The 23,236-nt window shown below is 32.7% G+C and overlaps 3 protein-coding genes and 1 non-coding gene across 5 annotated transcripts; 2 read left to right on the forward strand and 2 right to left on the reverse strand.

Annotated features, from left to right (window-relative positions):
* Positions 1-2,624: 2,624 nt before the first annotated feature.
* LOC102602970 (ethylene-responsive transcription factor TINY-like) lies at positions 2,625-3,651 on the reverse strand. Its single transcript, XM_006356081.2, has one exon. It carries the CDS (start codon positions 3,257-3,259, stop codon positions 2,690-2,692), a length of 570 nt encoding a protein of 189 aa, XP_006356143.1. The 5' UTR covers positions 3,260-3,651; the 3' UTR covers positions 2,625-2,689.
* Positions 3,652-10,179: 6,528 nt separating this feature from the next.
* Positions 10,180-16,838, forward strand: LOC102603311 (uncharacterized). 2 transcript variants are annotated; one of them, XM_006356082.2, is made up of 14 exons: positions 10,183-10,427; positions 12,034-12,454; positions 12,644-12,735; positions 12,986-13,144; positions 13,295-13,631; positions 14,283-14,401; positions 14,493-14,565; positions 14,635-14,855; positions 14,939-14,995; positions 15,074-15,209; positions 15,420-15,542; positions 15,623-15,793; positions 16,233-16,292; positions 16,369-16,838. In XM_006356082.2, the coding sequence occupies exons 1-14, from the start codon at positions 10,384-10,386 to the stop codon at positions 16,486-16,488; spliced, it is 2,133 nt and encodes a 710-aa protein (XP_006356144.1). In that variant the 5' UTR covers positions 10,183-10,383; the 3' UTR covers positions 16,489-16,838. The 2 variants fall into 2 exon arrangements, with proteins under 2 accessions (XP_015168188.1, XP_006356144.1); XM_015312702.1 differs by lacking the exons at positions 16,233-16,292; positions 16,369-16,838 and having other exon boundaries at positions 10,180-10,427; positions 15,657-15,757.
* A 493-nt stretch (positions 16,839-17,331) lies between these two features.
* On the reverse strand, positions 17,332-18,630 carry LOC102603645 (aquaporin TIP2-1). The gene is made up of 3 exons (XM_006356083.2): positions 18,473-18,630; positions 18,059-18,309; positions 17,332-17,910 (listed from the first exon to the last, which is right to left on the reverse strand). Exons 1-3 carry the CDS (start codon positions 18,597-18,599, stop codon positions 17,539-17,541), a joined length of 750 nt encoding a protein of 249 aa, XP_006356145.1. The 5' UTR covers positions 18,600-18,630; the 3' UTR covers positions 17,332-17,538.
* Positions 18,631-23,046: 4,416 nt separating this feature from the next.
* TRNAS-CGA (transfer RNA serine (anticodon CGA)) lies at positions 23,047-23,128 on the forward strand. Its single transcript has one exon. It is a non-coding gene; the product is annotated as a tRNA-Ser (tRNA).
* The last annotated feature ends 108 nt before the right edge of the window (positions 23,129-23,236 follow it).

The raw sequence follows: 23,236 nt of genomic DNA on the forward strand, positions 1-23,236 counted from the left end.
TCCCCATCGTTTTCTCTTACACTTTTTATATAGGCTTAAACTAGTACTACAACTTTAAGCCAAGTTAGCTAGTTGTTATGTAGAAAAAAGAGACGAAGTCACCGCAACAAAAAAAAAAACTTTTAACAACAATAAATATACATATTAACAAAAATTGTTAAAGCTTTTACCAGTACTAGTTTATTGTCATTGAATCCAATGTCGCTATAGACTTTAGAGACATTTACAAAGAGTGTTAATTGTCGCTAAAAATACATATTTAATAACAATTAATCTATTGTCATTAATTAATGCTGCTAAAAATCATTTTTGGTGTAGTGAGTTGACCTAAAATAAAATAATGCACAAAACATTCGCATTAACAGTGTTGTAGAAGAGCCATATGGCAAAGAATATGATATATAGGAAAGATTTGTATTTATTGTGGAAATTTTGTTTTCTCTGTGATTAATATCTCCTCTTTTTTTTCAAATCTCATAATTTACTATAAATTCTTTCAATATTTCCTTTCATGGCAAGAATATCATTTATGATAAAGAGGATGAGATTAAGAGATTAATTGATTCAGAGTGTTTGCAGAGTGAAACCATACAACCATTAATAACTGCTTCCACATCTTGGACCCATAATCCTACAAATCACACGATAAGACAATCTTCACCATTGCTATAAGGCTCCTCTTCGAAGTATTGTTTTAAAGATCACTTGTAAACTTTTGAAAACACTAAAATGAATCACCATAAAAAAAGCAAAAATATTCATGTGGAAGATACACATTATTAATTGAGATAGAGAAAGCCATGGATCGGAGATGATGATCAGACATGAAAGATAGACCATAAATAGGGGAATATGTTTCACAAGAAGGAGGCATATAAACAGCGACTAAATAGTAGAGTTAAAACATATTGAAAACGAACCAAATGGATGAATGCAAAACGTGGCTGCATTAATAAATAAATGAAAGGTGCACATTGAATCAATGATTGCCAGTTAAGACCATTTTTGTACACAAAATTTCACCACTTATCCCTTTTAAAATAATTACTATTTAATAAATAACTTATTGTAATTTATAAACATTTTAGAGCATAATCTGAAAGTTAGTCGATAGTATAATGTTTTGTTATTAATCCTAAAGACTATAATTTTTAAAAAAAAAAAATCATATGTCCCCGAAGGAGCTTTTAAAAATAGGGGCAAAATCTGAATAGTGACAAATTAAAAGGAACATTTGAATAAAATGATCAGTACATTTTGTAACTGTTAAAAAAGTTTTTCATTTAACAAAACCAACGAATAGTTCTTAAAATAAAATTACAGTTCTTCTTTAATACAAAAACAAGAAGAGCCAAGTTATTTAAAGAGTTAACCATAGGAGACTAAAATAAAAGAAAATGTCTTTAATAGAAGGAATATAAAGAACATAATGGTAGGACCTAAATAACTAGGTGTAATGCGGAAGCTGGTAAAGCAAACTTCGAAAGACCATGAGTAAGAAGATAAATGATAAATATATCAAAAGACACAAAATTTAGCGTGATTTTGTCAATCGACATCCACAAAGGAGATAAGCAATCCACTATAAATATGATAGTACAAAATATATAGAGAGAACACCTCAACCAATTTACTCGGAATACAAGGAGGTTCACAAAATTCTCTCTCAAAACCAAAACTCTCAAAACCCTAAAATTATATTGTGAATGTTGATTAAGTTAGAATGAACAAGTCTCTATTTATAAAGTGCTAAACCTTTTCCTACAAATTGGATAGTAAAGCTATTAAGATATACGAAAATGACATGTTAACCTTTCAAATTGAGAAAATGCCTACCATTTACTATAGTACTCGATCGTTATTTTAATTTTCGATCAACCCCGACCCGGCCCCTACCCCTTTACATCAACACAAGTTCTGACTTTTGAGTGCAAATTCGATGGGACGGGAGGCCTTTCAAGACGCTAACATCAATAATAACAATATATCAATGTATTTCACAAGTTAGACTTTATTTCTGAATAACGTGACATAATCATATTACCCCAATTAGATGATAAATAACATGTTATATTATAATTTTAGCATAAATAACTTAAATTTATACGGCATTACGTCCTCTTTAATAACTTTATTTGACACACCAAAAACGATTGTAATTAATTTCAACGTCATTTACTCTTACTTTATGTGTCCTATAAAAAAATTCATTTGCGTAATGAAGGTAGAGATTGATGAAGTAAGCAAACAATTGAGACTTGTTCAAAGCTATTGGGTACACTTGTTAACTTGCTCAATTTGACATAAATTTTGAAATTGAAATTTGAAACTTAAAAATTTAATATTTTGAAATTTGAAATTATGTTAGACATGTATTTTGTGAGTGTGAGAAAAAAATTTCTCTTGAAAACTAATCGCACTTAAAAATACTTGAAATTAGAACTTATGATCAAACAAATACAGTATTTGAAAATAAAATATTAAATCTGTTTCTGAACTTGAAATACGGAATAAGTAAAGTATGTAGTGCTCATATATATGTTCTTGGATATGCTATAAAAAGTACAGATAATAATATACTAACTTATAAATAGTTTTATTTTTATATACATATACATAAACACACATGACTAGTTCATGAAAATTCAAATGTCTAAAAAAATATTAAAAAAACTCGCACCAATTTTTCTTATTTCATCATTTCAAAGTTGCTAAGAATTAAACCGTCTCCAACAGCATCTTGCTCAAAAAGATACCCATCAAAGTCGCCATCTGATGCCCACCACGGTGGGTACAGCCACCCGTCAACTGAGTCAGTCATCGTCAATTCGGTCTTCGACTCAAAACTTCCGTCCAAGCTAGGAAGCTCTATAATTTCACCCAGATCGTCCGACGCTGATGTGATTTTGTCAATTGAACTAACGGAGGAGGAAGAAGATACTAAATTTGGATCCTCCATTGCAGCTGCTTCAGCTGCAGCAGCTTGAACATCTCTCGGTGAGAGTGAAATTGGGCGAGGCAATGAGTCAATTAGATGAGGGAAATTTAAAATTGATGGGTCCTTTTTTATGCTCAATGCAGCGACGTCGTGTGCTCTAGCGGCCATTTCTGCAGTTGGATAAGTCCCGAGCCAAATGCGTGACTTTTTACGCGGTTCCCGGATTTCAGACACCCATTTTCCCCAACTTCGCATACGAACTCCTCTATAAATTGGATGTTTATTCCCTTTTTCAACACTCTCTCTTATTCGCTTCGACATTCAATTAGTATGAGTTGCTTAGATAGTAAACACCTTAATTTTCACCTCTAATCTTACAATTATAGATACGAATTATCAAAAGATGGAAGAGAAAAAAAAGATCAAAGGAGAGCGAGAAATGTTTGCAAAAAGGAGCAACTTATGATGTCTATGATCAATTGGATTCTGACATACTGTACTCGTATCGAAGGGATACTTTACGAAAACAGGGGAGAAAAAAATCAAATGTGTCGATTTCTACTTTAGAGAAGAATGGGAATGAAATATGAAAAAAAGGACAAAAATTGAAGTATTTTTGGAGGGATGAGAGACAGGGAATTGGAGTGTGATTTTCTTAGAGAGAAATGGACTTCATTATCATACATTCTGAACGAGCTTAATATATATATTTATATATGTCAAGTGTAGAGAATTATATAGACAAACAATACGTAAAATATTAGGTTTAGCTTATTAAATTTGTTGTACGGTTTACTTTAAACGTTAAAATAACACTTTATTTCTATTAAAAATACTGATGACGATTTGACGATTAACCAACCAACTACCAATGCATCCTTAATAACAAAAATGATTTAGCATTTATATATATTAGTATTAAAATATACACACATTGATGGTGTAAACTGTAAAGTACTTTTAAATTTATTAGTGTATTTTAATAGGTAACATATCATGTTTTTTTGTCTGGTTAATCTCACGTTTTATGAATAATTGATTATCATAACTACATTTAGTTTAACCTAATAATATACTCCATATATTTCATTTTAAATACCAAAATTTAACTGGACAAAGAGTTTAAGAGAAATAAATAAAAAAGTTGGTACATGGCAAAAGTGCCTCCAAATTTTGTAATTTCAAACATGATATATGATTTTTTGTGCCTATAAAAATCGTCATTAAAAATAAAATATGAAAATAGCGTTGGTTGTTTTTTTTCATTTAAAAATAATGAAATTGATGGAATATTTTTTATTTTTTTCATACTGCATTATTTCTTCCATTAGTGAAGATTAACATTCCAAAGTCCAAACTACCCAAAGCACTATTTTAGAAAACTAACCAACAAGAAGGTTTAGTCACTATCATGCTAAAAGGGTCCCAAAAGGCTCAATAAAAGTCTATGTTCTTTAAATGTAGTTTTTTATAGCTTGAAATCATCCACGTACTCTTCTTTCATTTGTACATCTTCGTTTGGTGTGAGCGATAAGCATAAATAATTTTGGGATAAAAAAATAGTCATGAGATAAAAGTTAGATGTCTTATTTGGTTGACATGTTTGGGATAATTTATCCCACCATTTATAGCATAGTGATGTAATAAGTTATCCTAGAATAACTAACTCATGATAGTTAATCCTGGGATAACTAGTTCCCAACCAAACGACCCCTTATATCTTTGTCCCTTACACGTGCTCAACTTTAAAATCAAAACATGACCCATCTTCTTATTTTGGTGAAAGGCTACCTCCTACTTCTAATCTAAACTAAAAATAAATAAGCCTCATATATTTATTCAACAACAATAATAAAATATTAAATATAATTTCACGAGTCGAATTTGAGAGGATAGAATAAAGGCATGCATAAATTTTTCTTATTTTGTGAGGATGAAAAGATTATTTTCTTTAATAACATTTAAAAGACATTAAGTCCAGGGAAAAGAGTTAAACCATAGGGGGGAATCAATTGTATGCATTATTATCCTGTATTTTATAAAAGGTTATTTTCACCGTTCGAATCTATAACCTCTCAATGACATAAGAATAAGTAGATCAGTTATATCAAAGTTGCTAATATTTTCGCACTTTTCCGTATAAATTATTACAAAATATATCTTTGATTTGTTTAAAAATTAAATAGCACGTCACAGTTAGTGACGGATGAATGTTTAGTTGACTTCTGATTAAAGAAATTAATAAGTAGCCGTTTGGCAAAATTGCGTGTGCATAAATTGTACTGATTCTTTCAAAAGAAAAATGGAAGATGAGCTTCGAGTTTTAAAAGTGATTTTGACCGGTTTTTTCAAAATGAGTTTTTATTTTTTCAAATAAAATATATATTCAAACACAACTTGAATGTTCAAATAATCTTTTTAAACTTAACTTCAAATGCTACAGCGTTTTTTTCGTTTAAACCCTACAAAAAGGAGCTAGAGTAAGTGCAGTAGTACTGTTCAAAAATACTACTGTAATTATTTTGGAGCAAGTTCATCATTATCCCAAGGTAGCAAAAAAGCAAAAATGGAAGTCATTCTGCAACAATTCTCTCTTTTTTCCTATTCTACTTGTGGCATTCTTGTGATAGTCAGTCAGCACAAAAACTTGTTTATTTTTTTAGTAGCAATATACTTCGATAAAAGTGAACACTTGTCTTAAGCCAAACTGCCGTACACCAACCAATTACAGGCATTTTACTTATATGCCCCCCTTAAGTCACTATCATTTTGTTAACAATTAATGAGGTAAGGGGCCGGCAAAGTAAAAAGAAAGAGCATGAGTTACTACCTTCGTCCACTTTTAATTGACATAATTTTTTTTTAGAGTTAAACTATAAAAATTTTAACTAACATTTTATGATGTATTTTTTCATCATATTGATACACAAAAAATTATAATTTATAGTACTTTTCATATAGATTTTGAATATCTAAATTTTTTGTTAAAAATATAGAATTAATTTAATTTAATTTAATTTTGAAAATTAGTCAAATTGGCTTTCAAAAATCGTAACATGACAAATAAAAATAGACGGGAGAGTAGTCTTGAAATAAACTGTATGAAATTGCAAATTATTAATCTAAATTAAATACTATAGCCATAGTTTATTTTATTTGTAATTCGCAGCAAACATCACATTTTTTTGTCATCTGGTTCGATATACAATTAGTCATTTTCGGTATACAAATGTATAAAAATGTCTTTGTGTTTGTATAAAGCGAGAGAAAAAGTGTATATACAAATACAAATACATATATTTTTCGTCTTATACACTTGTAATTATACAAATACAGATCTTATTATACAAATTACAATGTATAAATAAAATTTTATACAAAACTGAACAATTTGTATAAAATTGGATGTATCTAGCGAATTATACAAATCAAAAACTCCATAGCAAACATAAAATTTATTATGAAGCGCAATTATGCAAACTATAGTTATAACATACAAATATGATTTTTATGCTTGCTACATGTGAACGTTGCTCATAAAAGAAGGGAAAATTGTATATAATAGCAAAACTATTAATTCAAATTAAATACTATAAATATAGTTTGATTTAATTGTACCTCATAGCAAATTGTTGCTATTTTACCTCTCTCCTGGTGAATCTCGCTCGCCACTCTCGTTCTCTCCCTCGCCTCTCTCATTTTTTTATACAAACGCAAGTGTATAAAAGTGTGTTTGTAGTTTGTATAAAGCGAGAGAAAATTGTATATATACATATATTTTTGTTCCCCTCTCCCAGATCTCGCTCGCCACTCTCCCAAATCTCGCTCTCTCACTCGTCTCTCTCACTTTGTACAAAAAACGCAAATTGTATAAAATGCGTTTTGTTTGTATAAAGCGAGAGAAAATTGTATATATACATATATTTTTGTTCCCCTCTCCCAGATCTCGCTCACCACTCTCCCAGATCTCGCTCTCTCACTCGCCTCTCTCACTTTATACAAAAAACGCAAATTGTATAAAATGTGTTTGTGTTTGTATAAAGCGAGAAAAGAGAGAAAGACAAAAGAAAACTATATTTTCGTTCCCCTCTCTCCCCTCTCCCAGATCTCGCTCGCCACTCTCCCAGATCTCGCTCGCTCACTCGCCTCTCTCACTTTATACAATTGATCTTTTTGTATATGTATACCAAAGCAAATTATACAACTGTTTTTTTGTATATGTATAGCGAATTATACATATATATGTTTGCTATGGAGCGCAATTATGCAAATTTTGTTATAGCATACAAATATGAATTTTGTGTTTGCTATATGTGAAAGTTGTTCATAAAAGAATGAGGTAGCAAAGAATTCATGTGTATTTGGGCTACTAGAAAAGGCCTTTAGATTTGATGCTGGACCCAAGTAGACTCTTGAAGATTTATAGAGAGCTTTTAACTTAAAAGGCCCAAAGAGAATAGTTCGAAATCCTCTAGGAATCACTATGGGATCTTAGCATAAATAGCCCACCGAATTCACTGCTTACTTTCTTAGTTAGTATACATATTTTATGCATTGATGGGGAATTTTTGCAAATAGTCACTATAATAAACTTAATTATGCTTCATAGCTATAAACTGTTTACATATTTATTGGTTATAGCTACAGTTTAACTTTAAACAATTATACAAATTATATTATACAAAATTACATTATATAAAAGTTATACAAATTATATTATACAAACGTGTGAATTATACAAACTCGAAACCCCAGCCCATGTAATTTTCATTGAATGTTAATCGCGAGTAGTAATTAACTAAAACTATAACTATGATGACTAATTAACTAGTATGTGTTTGCTTAACCATGTAATTTTTCCTACATGGATACCCCACCCACCACCCACCCCATCCCGCACCTTCACACACACACACACACACACATATTTTTCATTCTTCGGAGCCAATTCTTTTTCCGTCCCCCCGCCCCGGTATAGCGCTTCACTTTCGATTATTTGGAATAATCAACTTACGTCTCACTTCTTCATTGATTTGTGGGAAAGGGAACCGTCTACCAGTTGGTCTGAACTAGCTAGAAGTTATCGCTTCAAGTCGAAGCACTAAAAGAAAAGGATCGGAAAACGCGGCGACATAGGAACCGCGGGACCCCCTATTAGTAAAGGGAAAATGAAAGTGCGCTTCTGCGCACCAACGGGAAGTCCCTTTCCTTTTTTAATAATAATAAATAAGGTAAGCTTTATAGCTCCAACCTAATCAAGGGGCTTTAATGCCGTTGGTATAGATTGGGTTATATATATAATAATAATAATAATAACACATAAATATTTCTAACATAGTATCAAACACTAAAAACAAACAAGAAAATCAATACTTATTTTCCAAAAAAATATTTTCCTTCGTCTCGAATCACCCCTTTATCTTTGATTTGTCAATTGTCACAAGCCTGATCCAATAATTGTGTTACTTCAATAATATTAATGATCATGATTCACGATATGTTTCTTCTTCTTCTTCTATATTACTTGTCGTGTGCACCATTAACACTAGGAAACTTAAATCATGGGGAGTTTTGACATTGTGACTTGTGAGTCTTCTTGTTCATTTAAATTTTGAGCGTGAAAGTATTTGAACTTTTTCACTCGGTTATCTTACGAATTGGTTTTGTGAAATGTTAATCTTATATATTGTGCAACTAATTTTCACTAGACATCTAGATTTTCCAAGTAAAATTTGGGGAAAAATTTAACAAATAGTGTTTGTTCATATAATTTGTCATTATTTGGTAAATATTTTTGTCAAATAACCCAAATTCTCAAATACTAGAAAAAACTAGTATTTAGGCCAAATCTCATTATTCAGGATCTTTGAAAAAATCAAATTCTACACCAAACTTTTACCTTTTACAAAAACATCATCTATACTAGTTGTTTGCGTTGTATTACATAATTTTTTACGTGAACACCAAAGTAGTGATGAAATAGTCAGTGAATATGAAAGTGATGATATGGTTGTTGATGAAAATGATGAACAATCGGCTCAGGGTAACAAAGTCATGTGCTTTGTCTACTTCACGATGTATGAAATGATGCTTATTGCACTTACCCCAAACTACCACATTGCTCCAGTGTTATGGACGCTACTTGTTATTTGTTGCAACGAAGATCCAATCGACTTGTAATACAAACTTATGGTTAGTTTTGATAGTTTTTAAAACTTATGGGTATAAATCATATTTTCTCTAAAAAAAGTGAAATATGTTTCTCAAATACTATGACCAAACATATGGTGAAATTTCACCCAAATTTCACCCAAATAATATTTGAAAATCTATTGTCAAACGCTAGCTAAAAGTCACCTAATTAAGTTGAGATGCAACAATATTAATTTCCTTAGATCATAATAACTAGTATGAAAAATATCCAAATATAACTCTTTTCTAGCAACAAAATGATTCCATCTAAAATATGTTACATAAAACCATATTGAAAGCCTTCTTCATATCAACTATCACATCACAAATAATTATAAATAGATGAATTATATAATAAAGAATCATCAAAACTTTATCAAAATTAGGTATGCTATTTCATATAATTGCTTCTCCTCATCTACATTTTCTCTTCATTTATAATGAAGAAAACACTTTTCTCTCTTTCTTTTCTTCGAAAAAGGTGCGTGCACCTTTCTTTAAAATTATTACATTCGTAACATAAATAATATCATAATCTTTCAATTATTAATAAGCAAAAACAAACTCAAGTTTTAACATCTTAAAATAAAATTTACACATGTAAGAATTACATGAAATTTACTATAATCACAAATTTATTTAAAATCATACTCTTTGTGATGTGATGCACCTTCTTTTTTTTTAAACTTTTAATATGATATTTATAACCACACGCATCTTTAATTTCTCTTAGGTCATAAATTTTAACTTTTTAAAAATAATATTTTTGCCTTATTAAAGCATATTACATAAATTAGGACAATAATATAGCAATAATTAGAAGTTGTCCCACCAACAAAGGTTATGGTACTATTCCTTTCTCGAGTCTCCCACGTTTTTACACTCTAATTATATGAGACTTTTTTGATATAAATTTAAATTTGCTCTTTGATTCAAATAATTTACCCCTTAATATAAAAATTTATGACATACCTTTAAATTTAACCAGCCTCAATATTTATTGGACACGACACCAATAAAATTTGTGCCACTTCTTTATCAGTGATACCGTCGATTTTCCTCGTAACAAACTAAATTGAACATCGGGGTTAGTGGGTAGCTGGTTGGAGCTAAATCCCAAGTTGGATTTAGGTATTCAACTGCCAAATATCAAATTCCAGATTTATTTCTCTCTCTACCTCGATGGCTTCGCTTTTAAATACACCCTTTTCACCACTATCCACTTTCTTCTTTCCTTTTTCGTCGCCTTTTCAATGGCTTCCCTTTTCGCTCTCCGAATTTCCAGTTTACACAATCAGTAAGTTCTCTCCCCAAATTTTCTCTTTTATGTTTACTAGTATGCATCATCGTTTTATCGAATTGTTGAATACTGAAATCTGTCAGTTAAATGGAAGAGTCAACGCGAACGATTTGCACCTTTGTATTTCTTAATCGAGTAATGTGCTTAGTATAAATATTTGTTGTTATCAGTTCAATCCCTGAAGCTTTTGCCTTTTAGTACATCAGATTCATTTCTGAGATGGAAATGTTTGTGGGGGAGCCAGTCTGTGTTTCGGGAATTAATAAGCATTGGTTAATGGTGGAGTATATTTGTGGATTTCTTCTTGTTCCGTGAGTTAAAGGAATGGGAATTTTAAGTTGAGATACCGAAATCAATAAATTGGGAAATCCTCCCCCTCTTGAGCTAGTTTTTGGAGTTAGTCAGACCCCGGATTCATTTCTTTACACTATCTTGTCTAATAATAATTTTGGGAATCGATGATATAACTAAAATGGAAATGTAAAAGGAAACTTGATTTATAAAGCATCAATATTTCTTTTTCCTTTTTGTTTTGTTAATTGTGTAAATCAATTTATTCAGAGTATGGTACAATAGATGAAATTATGAAAATGTATTGGTACAATTAAAAGAGATTGGCTGAAATGGAGGAGTGACTTAAGAGGTTTCTAATAAAGTGAATGTCAAGTTCTATCAAATGATTGTGAACCATTAATATTATGTGGGAAGGAATGTTGGGCTTCTAAGATCGATATATTTGCAAGATAAGGATGTTAAGATGGATGTGTGATCATACTAGATTGGACAAATTAGAAATGATCACCTTTGATAAATGGAGAAGTACATGTAGAAAATAGACTGAGGAAGATCGCTCAAGAACATAACACGGTGAAAACAAATGGTCAATATAGTATCAACTAGTTGGTATCAAAGTTAAGTTGTTTTACACTTCAATCTAGTTTGGCAAGGTATTCTTGTTTGTGTTAGAGACTTGTATCAGTGTAGAGACAAGTGTGAGATTTTGAGAAAATCTACTTTTAGAGAACTCTTTATTTACCTTGAAAGATAATTTATTTACTAATATTCACATGAAATATGTCCAAATTAGAATGGCGTGGATATAGAGAACTCATATGTCAACCACAACTGTCAACTAGCTTGGTGTGGAGTATTATTGATTGATTTTAAATAATAAGTGCAATGTGAATAAGTCTTCAAGTGTATACAATTCAAGAAAGGAAGGAAAAGGTTTTACTATCATACAAATGACAAATGCTAGATTTGATGCTTCTTAGATGGTTGTCCTTCATCCAGTGATAAGTTCCACTTAACCAGTTCAGTTTAGTTGTCTAAAATTGTGTGTGAGGGGAGTGCAAATCATCCCACTAACAAATTAACTGCCAACCTTAGATGAGTTTAGTCAGGAGACTATAAACACCATCTGCAGAAAAGGTCCAAGCAAGTCTACTAGGTTTGGGGATCTTAAATTGAAATCACCATCAGAATCTCTAAATAATAGATATTTGTCAGTATACAAAGGTAGATTACAACGTCCTTGAGACGTTTGAATTCTTCATATTTCAGCCATTAAATAGAATTCCCTGATGGATCTTCTGTGCTGCAGAGAAATTGTCAGATCATGGAACTTAGCAAAATCTGGTACTAAGAAACTGTGTTCATCTAACATAAATGTGAATGAGCAGAGTTTTGGCTGTGTAAAATATGTCGTTCTGCAAGGACATCTTTCTGGATCATTGTCCCAAAAGATTCCAGTGAAATGCATTCCTTCAGAAGCACTAGGATCAGTGGCAGCTACAGGAAACCCTGACCAAAACATTATTATGGTGGACTCTTCTATAGTCAGTAGTCACAGGGATGAGATGGAATTCAGCCGAGTCAATTGTCTTGTGTGGGTACTGCATGAGTCTGCAAGAAGCTTTGCAGTTGCAGTACAGACCCTTGAATTGGCTAAAAATAGGCCTGAGCTTGCAATGGCATGGGTTGGGGTGGATGTGCATGCCTGGCATAAAAGCATCGCATATCAGGTATGGAAGTACAACCTGCATTTCTGCTAGTAGAGATTTCTGACACTGCATTTTGTGGTTCAGTTTTAAACTGTGAAGGTTAATATCAATCGTGCTTCCATATTAAACACCTAGCTCATAACTATAGTAATTGTCAAGTTCGCGAATTTGTAACCTATGCAACAAATAAAAACATGTGCTGCTTCACAGGTAGCAATTTATGCTTTGTTCAAAGCAGCAATAGAAGTGGAAGTGTTTCTTTCTCGCAAACGCAGCAACAATGTTTCTTCTGTTCATGAAATGTAAGTTTGACTATCTTGAACTTTTCCACAAATGGACATTCGTGTATTGTCATGTAGTTTTAAGTGTTAAGCTTATCAATTTCTGGCTCACTCAGTTTTTACTTCTCCTCCAATAATATTCGTTGTGGAACCCACATCATGAACTCCTATGTGTTTGTGTGTCTTCTATATATGGAGAAGGAAACTACATGTCATGATTTGACAATTTTTTCCTTTATCTTATTTTCATGTTCTCCTTGTTTTACATCAGTTTATCCCCAATCACCAACTTTCTTGGAGAGCGCATTGAAAGTCAGTTGAATTTGAGGCATCCAAAGCTGGTGCAATGGTTTAGAACACTGGAGCTGCCACGGATTGCAGGAATGTTCATTCCCCTATTCAAGAAATGGTCTGTGGACTATGCAGGAAGGTATGTCCTTAAAGATCACTGCTTTGTTATCAGGTTATATTAGCTGTTTTCATGATGCAACTGAATGCTCTTGAACAGTAATCTTCTGATTGATATTGCACATATTCATCATATCTCAGTTGATAAAACATCTAATATAGAACTATGCAGTGGTGTTGCAGGAAATATCTTGGCAATAAGTTGTTGCACAGCAGTGCGGAAATTAGGTTCAGGACGAGTTTCTTGTCCTTTGTTTTCAGCTTCAGTTGAAGATGCATTAGTAGAGCTCATGAACTTGTCACATAGACTTGTTTCAATTGATAAATTGCACTATTTAGCTACTGAGGCTGGATTCGAAGAAGACTTCTTGATCCATTTTGGTAGTAAGGTTCTACCAAGTAACAATATTGAAGATGTAGAATTTTGGATAGGATTGGTTCAACGAAAACTCAGTAATGCATTTCACAGAGAAAATGTGATTGCAGACAAGCATAATTTTCACGACAAGGTTAGCATTTATTAATTGGTTTGTAGCCGATTAATTCTGTGAATGATCTCTTTTTTACTGTTGCACAAAACCTGTGGAATACGTCCAAACATATGATATCTCGACGTAACTCTGTCATTGAACTGTGTTTAGGTCTTGAATTCAGAGAGAGAAGGTTACATCTACATGCAATTTTTCTCTCTCTGTATTTTGTCAATTCTGTCTTTTAATGTTAAAGAAACTCCATTATGGGACTGATTTTGAGTTGATAAACACCTTTTCTTCCTATTTCTATAAGTTTGATAAAAAGATTGATAATTGATTGAATACCATGAGGTCTCAAGTTCAAATACCACCGGAGGCAATAATACAGGTGATTCTTCTGATAAAACCTTGTGGACAAAGTTATCCTGTACCTATGCTGGTGGGAGGTAGAGGGTAACCCATGGAATTAGTAGAGACGTGCGCAAGTTGGTCAGGACACTACAGTTATGAAAAAAAGGAAGATTGACATTAACAATATTAGGGAGTAGTTAGTTGGCGGAATTAAAGGTTTGCCCTGGCTAAAAAGACAATGAAGGTTGTTCTGTAATTTGGATGCATCAGTTACTTGTAATTGTGACAAAAAAAAAGGTTATATATTGAACTGATTGTAGTTTCAAGATCTGACAGGTTCAAGAAAATAGTTTAGCTACCCTGGGACTTTTTGCATATCTGGGAAGAGAGACAAGATTGTTCCTCTCGGAAATGGGTTTAAAGGATCTTGATGAGCAAACTAGAGATTTTCTGAGGTATTTAAAAGAGAGCCTACTTTCTTTGCTCTAGTCAGTATGGCCTGTACATTTGATTGATATTGGACAATTTTGCGCTTTCTCCTTGCAGTTACTTAGAATGTGGTAGCCTTCTTATGCATCCAGAATTCTCCACTCTCTCTGAGTATCAGCTCTTCATGGAGGTAAGTGTTTAAAATAACTTGGAAAATATGAAAGAAATAAACGATTGCTGCTGAAAACAACTCTCGCAGGTAGTAGCCAATGAAATTGGATGGCTCGACTTTTATGCTGAATCTGCTAGCAAGTTTTGTGTCAAAAGAAGATCCAAACAACATCCAATTCAAGCGGAAAAAGAAATAATTTTGTACACTGTTTTAACTGTATGCTATGATGTTATAGCTGGATTCGCCCACTATAACAATTCTGCACAGCAGCCATTAGATGCAAAGTTACTGGACTTCTTGCTTCAGAGGTATCAAATCATTCTGAGTATGTATTGGAAGTCTCAACATAAATGTAGCTCACTCTTAAGCTGATTTCTGTCAATCTCTTTAGTCAGAGTCTGCTGTCTGTATGTCTGGAGGACTACTGGGCAGCTTATGATAGAACAGGGTATGTTGGATTTAATGACAAAGTTTAATCTTCTGTTGCTGCACATTCCAATGATGAGTTGCCTATCCTCTTAAACAGAGAAGTGCAAAAATTTGCTGATAGAAGTGCATCTGATCCGGCAGCATCTTTGTTTAGTAAAGGTGGAATGGGTTCATCCATCATATTGGACGTGAAAGAGAAGCCAATACATCAATATAGATCTAGATCGAATCAGGTACAAGCACCAGATTTAATAAATAGGGACTGCTATACTGAGTTTATTTTCTAGTGAATCACTCTTGGTTCAAAATTTCTCCATTACTAAATAGACTGTCCGTCAAGAAAATGCATCTCTAGCCATCAAATATTTGTTCACAACCTCTTAACTCGGCAATCAGTTTCTGAAGCCCTTTATAGACTGATAATTTCTTTTATCAAATGACAGACCACCAGCTCTGCTGTGATGGACCCTGTGACACTGGTGGAATCGGAATGCTCTACTGCACCCAAACCAATGCATGAAAATTTACTAAGAAAATCTATGACCAAGCTGATATCTGCAAGTGTTGTAAGTTATTATCCAGTTATTCAATCATATCAAAAGAGTATGCTCTATAGTAGTTAATTTTTTATTGCATTATGCTATAGGATTTCTGGATGGGTACTGAATTGCTCTTTACAGACGTATCGGATGCTTTAGAGCTACTTATAAAGCAGTTGAAAGGCCGTCAACTCACCAAAAGGGAGAGAAAGAAAATGAAGAGAACGCTGGGTGATATAGCTACCCTTGTTCCCATAACCATCTTAATGCTAATCCCTGTAAGGATCAACTATATCAAACAACAGATTTTTGTTCCTTCTGCTCAAAGCTTATAGTCTCTGCTGAATGAACTTGTCTTCTGGTCAACTTCATGCTCTCTATGCTAGAAATGTTTTAGCGCCTATAAAACTTATATGCCGAGGTTGAAAGGACTACAAAGTAAGCATGCTAAAGTCTTTTTTTAAAGGAAATGATCCGGAAAATGTGCCATGTCTATCCTGGTTCTCAAGATTACCAAAAAAGAATTAAAAAATTAAAGCTCATTTCCACGAAAATGTATTAATGGTAGCGGATTGATTCTCATAGTTGTTGTACAATATACTTCTAACATGAACAACCTTCATCTAGTTTCACAATGTCAATGTGAAAAATATTTTTTTCCTATTGTTCTCACAAATAAAAGAGCTTCTCAAAGATTCACTGTGTTAAATTTATCAGGTTTCCGCAGTGGGTCATGCAGCAATGCTAGCGGCAATCAAGAAATATGTCCCAAGTTTGGTAATTAACTGTAATCTATCATTCTATACATTATTCCTTTCTTTCATTTGCTTATAAGTTAATCTTTATGGCCCAGATTCCTTCTCCGTTTTCTTCTGAAAGGCTTGATCTAATGAAACAATTAAAGAGAACGAAGAAGAAAGAAGTCCAAGCTCGAAGCAGCATAGACAACCCTTCTTCTAAAGTTGTAGAGTGAATGCAAGCTGCGGGAAACAACCTCATTATCATGGTGTTGGTGCAGCTTAACTTCTGTAGAGTGGCAAGAGGCGTTGCACATATACCTTATTACAGCCAATGCAAGAAACTATCAGTAAGAGGAAACAGAAACAACACTTTTTCACAAGCACAAGTACACAAATCCTGCTAAATTTAGTTCTAGAGAAAGCAACTTTGTTTTTGATCAACTGTATTTTCTCTAGGCATCATCTGACAATTGTTCATATATATCCATGGTTTAGAATGAAGCTTTCGAGTTTCTAAATTTCTAATCGTTGCAATCATCTGACAATTGTTCATATTTGTACAGTGTATGCTTATGAGCTCTTAGTAGCATTTTCTTTTTACTGAGGAATAGGTGAATGTTTTTAAAATATAAGCAGACGTGGGACACAAAAAGAAAATATTTTAGGTACTCTTGAGTCGAGTTTTTTTCCCTAGATAGATGGCATAACTGTAAACAGAGGCGGATCTAAGAGGGGTGAGCGTGTTCATCTTAATCTTTTTTCAGTAAAAAATTACACTATTGTATATTTAACGTAATTTTTTTATTGTTTATGTATGTATATATAGATCTTGAATCCTTTGAACACAAGACTGGAAGTTAGATTAGTGATTAAGGATGTTCAAAATCACTTGAAGTTCCACGTTCGATTTCCAGGCACTACAATTTTATTTTTGAACCTGTAAAAACAAAGAGAGATGGAACCAAAAAGATTTTTTATCTTTATTTTCCATTTATTGGGTGTGGTGGGAGATGAGAGAATTTTATTAAGTCTATTTTATAAAATACAACCAATATGATCAATGAATGGATAAAATCTCATCAAATTCGTACACCATTTCGAACATTTCATCGAAGTTGTATCCAAATATGCACAACAAAAGCAAGAAGTTAAGCAAGACAACATGACCAAATATTAAACAACCAAAAAAGAAAAAAAACAGCAAAATGTCGCTTTTCTTATTCCTTTTTATTACAAAAGGCGAATTAATTAGGTACCAAACACAATCAATCAAACATTTTTTTTTAGAAATCGCTAGAAAGAGGAACATGGTCGCCGTAGTTCATGAAGACATTGCTATAGATTAAACCGGCCAAGCCACCACCAATGAGTGGTCCAACCCAATAAATCCAGTTACCAGCGAAGTTGCCACTAGCAACTGCGGGCCCAAAAGAACGGGCTGGGTTCATTGAACCTCCGGAGAATGGGCCCGCAGCCAAAATGTTGGCACCAACAATGAAACCAATGGCAATGGGTGCAATTGTACCCAATGATCCCTTCTTGGGGTCAGCTGCTGTGGCGTACACAGTGTACACCAATGCAAATGTGATGATAATTTCCATTACAACTCCTTCAGTAGCTCCTACACCAGCTGCCACACCGTGGATTGGAACAGCCTGCAGAGAGAAAAAAAAGATTTAGATATTTTTGAGATAATCAATTTACAATTCAGTCTTTAAATTATTATTACGGTTTCAGTTTCAAACAAGTTGGAATCGGCTATCAGAATTCTCACTAAATAATTGTAATTTGAAAACTAATTACCAATCCTCCAGTGACAAATTTGAGGAGGCAGCAAGCAACAATGGCACCCAAAAGCTGTGCGACCCAGTAAAACAGGCCGGTAAGAAGGGTGATTTGGCCGCCAAGAGCTAAACCAAAAGTAACAGCGGGGTTAACGTGACCACCGGAGATGTTAGCACCAATAGAAACGGCCACGAAGAGAGCAAATCCATGGCAAACTGCGACCGCAACTAGTCCCGCAGGATCAAGAGCTGCATCTGCTGTCAATTTATCTGCAAAATATTTAGAATAATTCAAAATTTCCCAAATTACGTACTTAGATCCAAAAATAGCGTTACGTTGCATGGAATGATCAATGGCTACATTATAAATATTTAATGTTTTTGTTTTCGATATATGAGTAATTTTCTCGGAGGAGGAGTTATTAGAAAGTACTGTAGGCAATGGCAGATCCAACACCGGCGAAGACGAAAAGCAAGGTGGAGATAAATTCAGCAACATAGGCCTTAATAGACCCACCACTGAATGAATCGTCAAAACGTCCAAAAGCTATACAAGGCATTTTGAGACCAAATTAATTAAAACAGAGAGAAGAATATTGCACCTATATATACTGCAAATATAACAATAAAATATGTTGCATGTCAATTAATGCACATCATGAGTTTTTGCACTATATTGTATATTTTCTGGGTGTCCACAATTAATTGTCATGTTACGATTTTTAAAAGCTAATTTGACTAATTTTTCAATATTTTAAACAAAAAATTTAGATATTCAAAATCTATACAAAAAGTATTATACATTACAATTTTTTGCATATCAATGTGATTAAAAAATAGTACATCATAAAATATTAGTCAAAATTCTTATCGTTTGACTCTATAAAAGAAAACCACGACAGTTAAAATTAAAGTGGACGGACAAAGTATCACTCTCTAGTCCCAATATACTTATTTTCATTGTTCAAGGCGGATTTAAGATTTCTAACTTATAAGTTTCAAATTATGAGTTTATATCTACTACTATTATTGAATTTTTACTTATAAATTTATGCTCATATTTCAAAAGTATTCAAAAACAGAGCCAAAATTTTAATTTTATAGATTCTAAATTATTTAAAAATGAAGACTCTAAGAGATTATAGCTGGGTTCTAAAAATCTAATATTGCATATATAATCAATAAACTTCTTGATACAAATAGCTTATTTAAGTAAAAAATTATTGGATTCAGTCAAACGCATAATCTTCGCCCTCTAAAAGTATTAGATTTAGATGAACTGAGTATTAGGTGTATATCCCAATCAGGTGTTTTATTACAAAACTTAGCTGTCACTAACATGTCTTTTTTTGGAAATGTCTCGAAGTTGATCGATCAAAATATTAATGATCATCCATGTGAACCAATCGTTATTATTTATTAAGACATTTTGGGTGGTGACCCTTGTGAACAAAATAATGATTAAGAAAAAGATTTTGTGAGATCTGCGTGACTATATAATGGGGGGTTTAATCTGGTCTACAATGTGCATCCACCGACCATCAAAATGGAGAATGGAGTGCTTGTGATGGAATTTGCTGGAGTTTCTCTAGAGTTATTTAGAATATGTTTGGTAGGTAAAAAAATGCTCTTTTTTTTTATATATAAAACAATTATTCTTTTTATTATTTATATATTTTTGGTTTGGTATATCGTGAATAAAAAATATTTATATATAATATAATTGCTAAAATACATGATTTTATAAAAAAATTATAAATTCATGGTCACCATAAAATGCATAATAAATTTGCCCCGTATGTAATGATCCCACCATTAGTAACTCAGGAGGTGGTTCTAACTAACTAACATGTACTTGCAACGAAGTTGTTATATAAATAAATAAATTAAAGATTCTTTTTAAAAAAACAAGAAGAATTTGTTTTATTAGAAAAAATATTTTGACCGGTCAGTCAAACATTGGGAAGATTAAAAAATAGGAAGAGGATCTCTCCAGTTTCTCCCAGTGCTATTTCATAGAGTTGATATGTGTCAATTGAATTTTTAATGGACCAAATTAATTTTCTTGATCAAATATTATTAACCATGATTATTAGTAATTCTCTCTCCTCTCATTCCTTTCTCAATCAGCAAAGAAACACTTCTTCCCCCTCCAAAACTCTTCGAAAAACAGAGCAATCAAACAATTGAAAATTAAAACTACATCAGTATTTTAATGTTTTTACATTTACATATGAACAACTAGGGAGAGTCTCAAAAGAGAAAGACTGAAATGGAGTGATTAGCCTCAATTAAAGATTACAATTATAAATACCACAAGAAAAGAAGACCAAAAAAATAAATGGAGAATTTCACCAGAAAAAAAAGTATATGAAAAAATATTTTCCTACCCATTTTTCGTGCCCTTTCCAGATCCTTTAGTTGACTTTTGCAGAAATTCTCAATTGAAAAAATTGATGTTACAAAGAAGATGACAGAGTTTTGTGGATCACTATTGTGACCGAACCAAGCTTCAAAGAAGTAGTCTCATGGGTTGGATTTTTTAAATGTTATAACCCAAGTTCATCCTTTGAATTTTCTTTTCTTTTTATCACGGTGTGAAAATAATGAAAAGAAAAAGCAATTTGTTGTTAACAAAGCAAATTCTTTGCTGATTGAGAAAATGTTTGTTACATAATTAAGTGAGAAAGAAAGAGATGAGAAAGGAGAGAGAAAGAGAAATAGTAATAACCATGGTTACGGATATTTGACCATGATTTAAAGGCTGTTTTATTTAAATAAATATGAACCATTAGATTTTAAAATTGACAGATGTCATTAAATTAAATATGCATTGGACCAACTGGAGAGATTAGTGTACTGGAGAGGAGCCTCTTCCAAAATATTTGCCTTTATATATTCCAAACATACACTACAATAAAAATAATTTTAAGCGATAATAAATATGCTCACTAACAAAGAGTGTTAAAGTGTTTACAAATATTAATTAATTGTCATTAGATCCAATATCGCTATATAGGCTTTAGGAACATTTATAAAGAGTGTTAAAATTTAATATATTTAGTGACATTAAGTTATAATCGCTAATCAATTGTTGGTAAAGATCTTGGTGCAGTGACACCCTTAGAAACACTTCCAAACAGGCTGTTAAAGATCTGTATATTCTCTGCTAGCTGCATTATTTCCTTACTTTTCCCTTCAGTAAATCATCTTACGTTATTTTTGGATCAATAAGTTTATTTAAAACATAAAGCTCGAAGGTTTGCATGCTGCTCGTTGTCATTAAATTTGTATCGAAGAGTTTACTCTTCAATGATAATATCTAAATACCAATGGCTATGATGATATCGTAATTTGATTTTGTTTAGAGATTTAAGCAATGCCTAAGCTGTTAATCAAGATTTTGGACTAGTATTGTTGGGATTTTCTCCCTCCAAAAATAGGCGTATGCCACTATTTGCAACGCGCACACGGTATTCTTTAGTAAAAGGCGAAAGAATAGTTCGCTATGTGTTCATTGCGTGGCTGCGTAAGTTGTACTGAGGCGCTAGAGCCGCTTATATACTACCTCGAGACGCTCGCTTCTTCTCTAACTTCCTGATGTGGGATGTTCTGCAGTGACTAAACACTATGGGCTCTGCTAGTATGGGTTTTATACTCTTTCCCATGTGATGAAGATATTGGGCTTGTATTTTTGGGTCATCTTAAAAACCAAAAATGTGCAACAAAAGCTTGCTTCAAGATGGGGCTAAGTGCACCAATAGTCATTTTTATTTTTCTTCTTGTTGGAAACAATTTCAGATATACATGTGTCCGACTTCAGGCATTTTTATCTGAAACGTGGCCTTCACAAGGCCATACATGAGATATTTTTGGGTGAAGTTTGATTTAGTTTATCAAGATCAACTTGAGACATTTTTTTTAAAAATTGGAGTTGTGGATTTGACAAGATCAGAATTTCTCAATTTTTTCGCTGGAATTTTACATGACTTGTCAAAGCTAACTTCAAACATTTTTAAAATTGACATACATGTAAGAATTGGCTAAAATACGTCACGTGTGTCTAAATTATTTTTGCCATTTTTTGGTTCAATTTCAACAAACTAAAACAAAGGAAGTGATCCATGCAAAAGTACGATTACCGTCAGGCTAGTAATATGTATTTTGTGCTTGAACAAATGAAATGGATATACAAGGGAACAACTTCATTTGCTTGTTAATTGATTAACTCAACTTGTGAAAAATTCAACTAGCAAACAAAAGCGAACATGCTGCTTTAATCAAAAGACAAAGTTAAACAGATAATATAATTTTAGAAATTACCTATCAAAGACTCCTTTGGTTTGACGTATTCTAGCATGCTATTCACATTGAGCACAAGAGCTTCTCTGTCTGTTGTTTTGATTGGACCGTCTTTGGGAGACATATGAAGGCCAAAAAATACAGAAAAAAAAAGTTACTTTCTCCGTTTCAATTTGTTTGACCTATTTTGATTTGACACAAAGTTTAAGAAAATAAAAAAAATATTTGATTCTTGTGGTCTAAATTAAAGATATATCAAATGTACCACAATGCTCTTTAATCATGCAGTCTTAAACATGTTATATAAAAAGTGAAATTAAAGAATTGCTAAAAAAAAGAATTATTCTTTTTAAAACGATCTAAAAAAGAAAGTATATCAAACAAATCAAAATTTAGGAAGTAAAACATTATCAATTGATTGATAGGTTATAGGTAACTGAAGACTTAAGTCTGGCAGTATATCACCAACATGGATTGTGGTACAGTGATGAGACTATTTCCCCCTTAGCCAGAGGTCTCAGGTTCTCGAGCCTTAAATATATAGAAAATCATGTTGGGAGCGTCACCCCCAAGAATGGACCCAGCAGTGCACGATCTGAATTTAGTCGGGACTCCAATGTGGACTACAAACACTGGGTCCTAGTGGATCATTTTTACATATTGAATTAATACTTATTAAATCCATTAAACTTAGGGAGACAAATCGTCGATATGTCCGAGTGGTTAAGGAGACAGACTCGAAATCTGTTGGGCTTTGCCTGCGCAGGTTCGAATCCTGCTGTCGACGTTTTTCTTCTTTTATTATTTTCAGCACAGTGCGTCTTCCAATAATCTTGAAAAGCGTGCTTCCATGACACACCCTTTTTGGAGACGAAACTACCCTTCACAAATATCC

The sequence above is a fragment of the Solanum tuberosum genome, unplaced genomic scaffold (genome assembly GCF_000226075.1).
Source record: "Solanum tuberosum cultivar DM 1-3 516 R44 unplaced genomic scaffold, SolTub_3.0 scf00215, whole genome shotgun sequence".
Taxonomy (NCBI): domain Eukaryota; kingdom Viridiplantae; phylum Streptophyta; class Magnoliopsida; order Solanales; family Solanaceae; genus Solanum; species Solanum tuberosum.

Excerpts from the sequence above, each read along its gene's own strand:
- LOC102602970 (XM_006356081.2), bottom strand. The coding sequence starts at position 3,259 with ATGTCGAAGCGAATAAGAGAGAGTGTTGAAAAAGGGAATAAACATCCA.
- LOC102603311 (XM_006356082.2), top strand. The coding sequence starts at position 10,384 with ATGGCTTCCCTTTTCGCTCTCCGAATTTCCAGTTTACACAATCA. Across the intron at positions 12,736-12,985 it reads GTTTCTTCTGTTCATGAAAT|TTTATCCCCAATCACCAACT; the intron begins GTAAGTTTGACT and ends GTTTTACATCAG. Across the intron at positions 14,566-14,634 it reads AGTATCAGCTCTTCATGGAG|GTAGTAGCCAATGAAATTGG; the intron begins GTAAGTGTTTAA and ends CAACTCTCGCAG.
- LOC102603645 (XM_006356083.2), bottom strand. The coding sequence starts at position 18,599 with ATGCCTTGTATAGCTTTTGGACGTTTTGACGATTCATTCAGTGGTGGG. Across the intron at positions 18,310-18,472 it reads TGGATCTGCCATTGCCTACA|ATAAATTGACAGCAGATGCA; the intron begins GTACTTTCTAAT and ends AATATTTTGCAG. Across the intron at positions 17,911-18,058 it reads AATTTGTCACTGGAGGATTG|GCTGTTCCAATCCACGGTGT; the intron begins GTAATTAGTTTT and ends TTCTCTCTGCAG.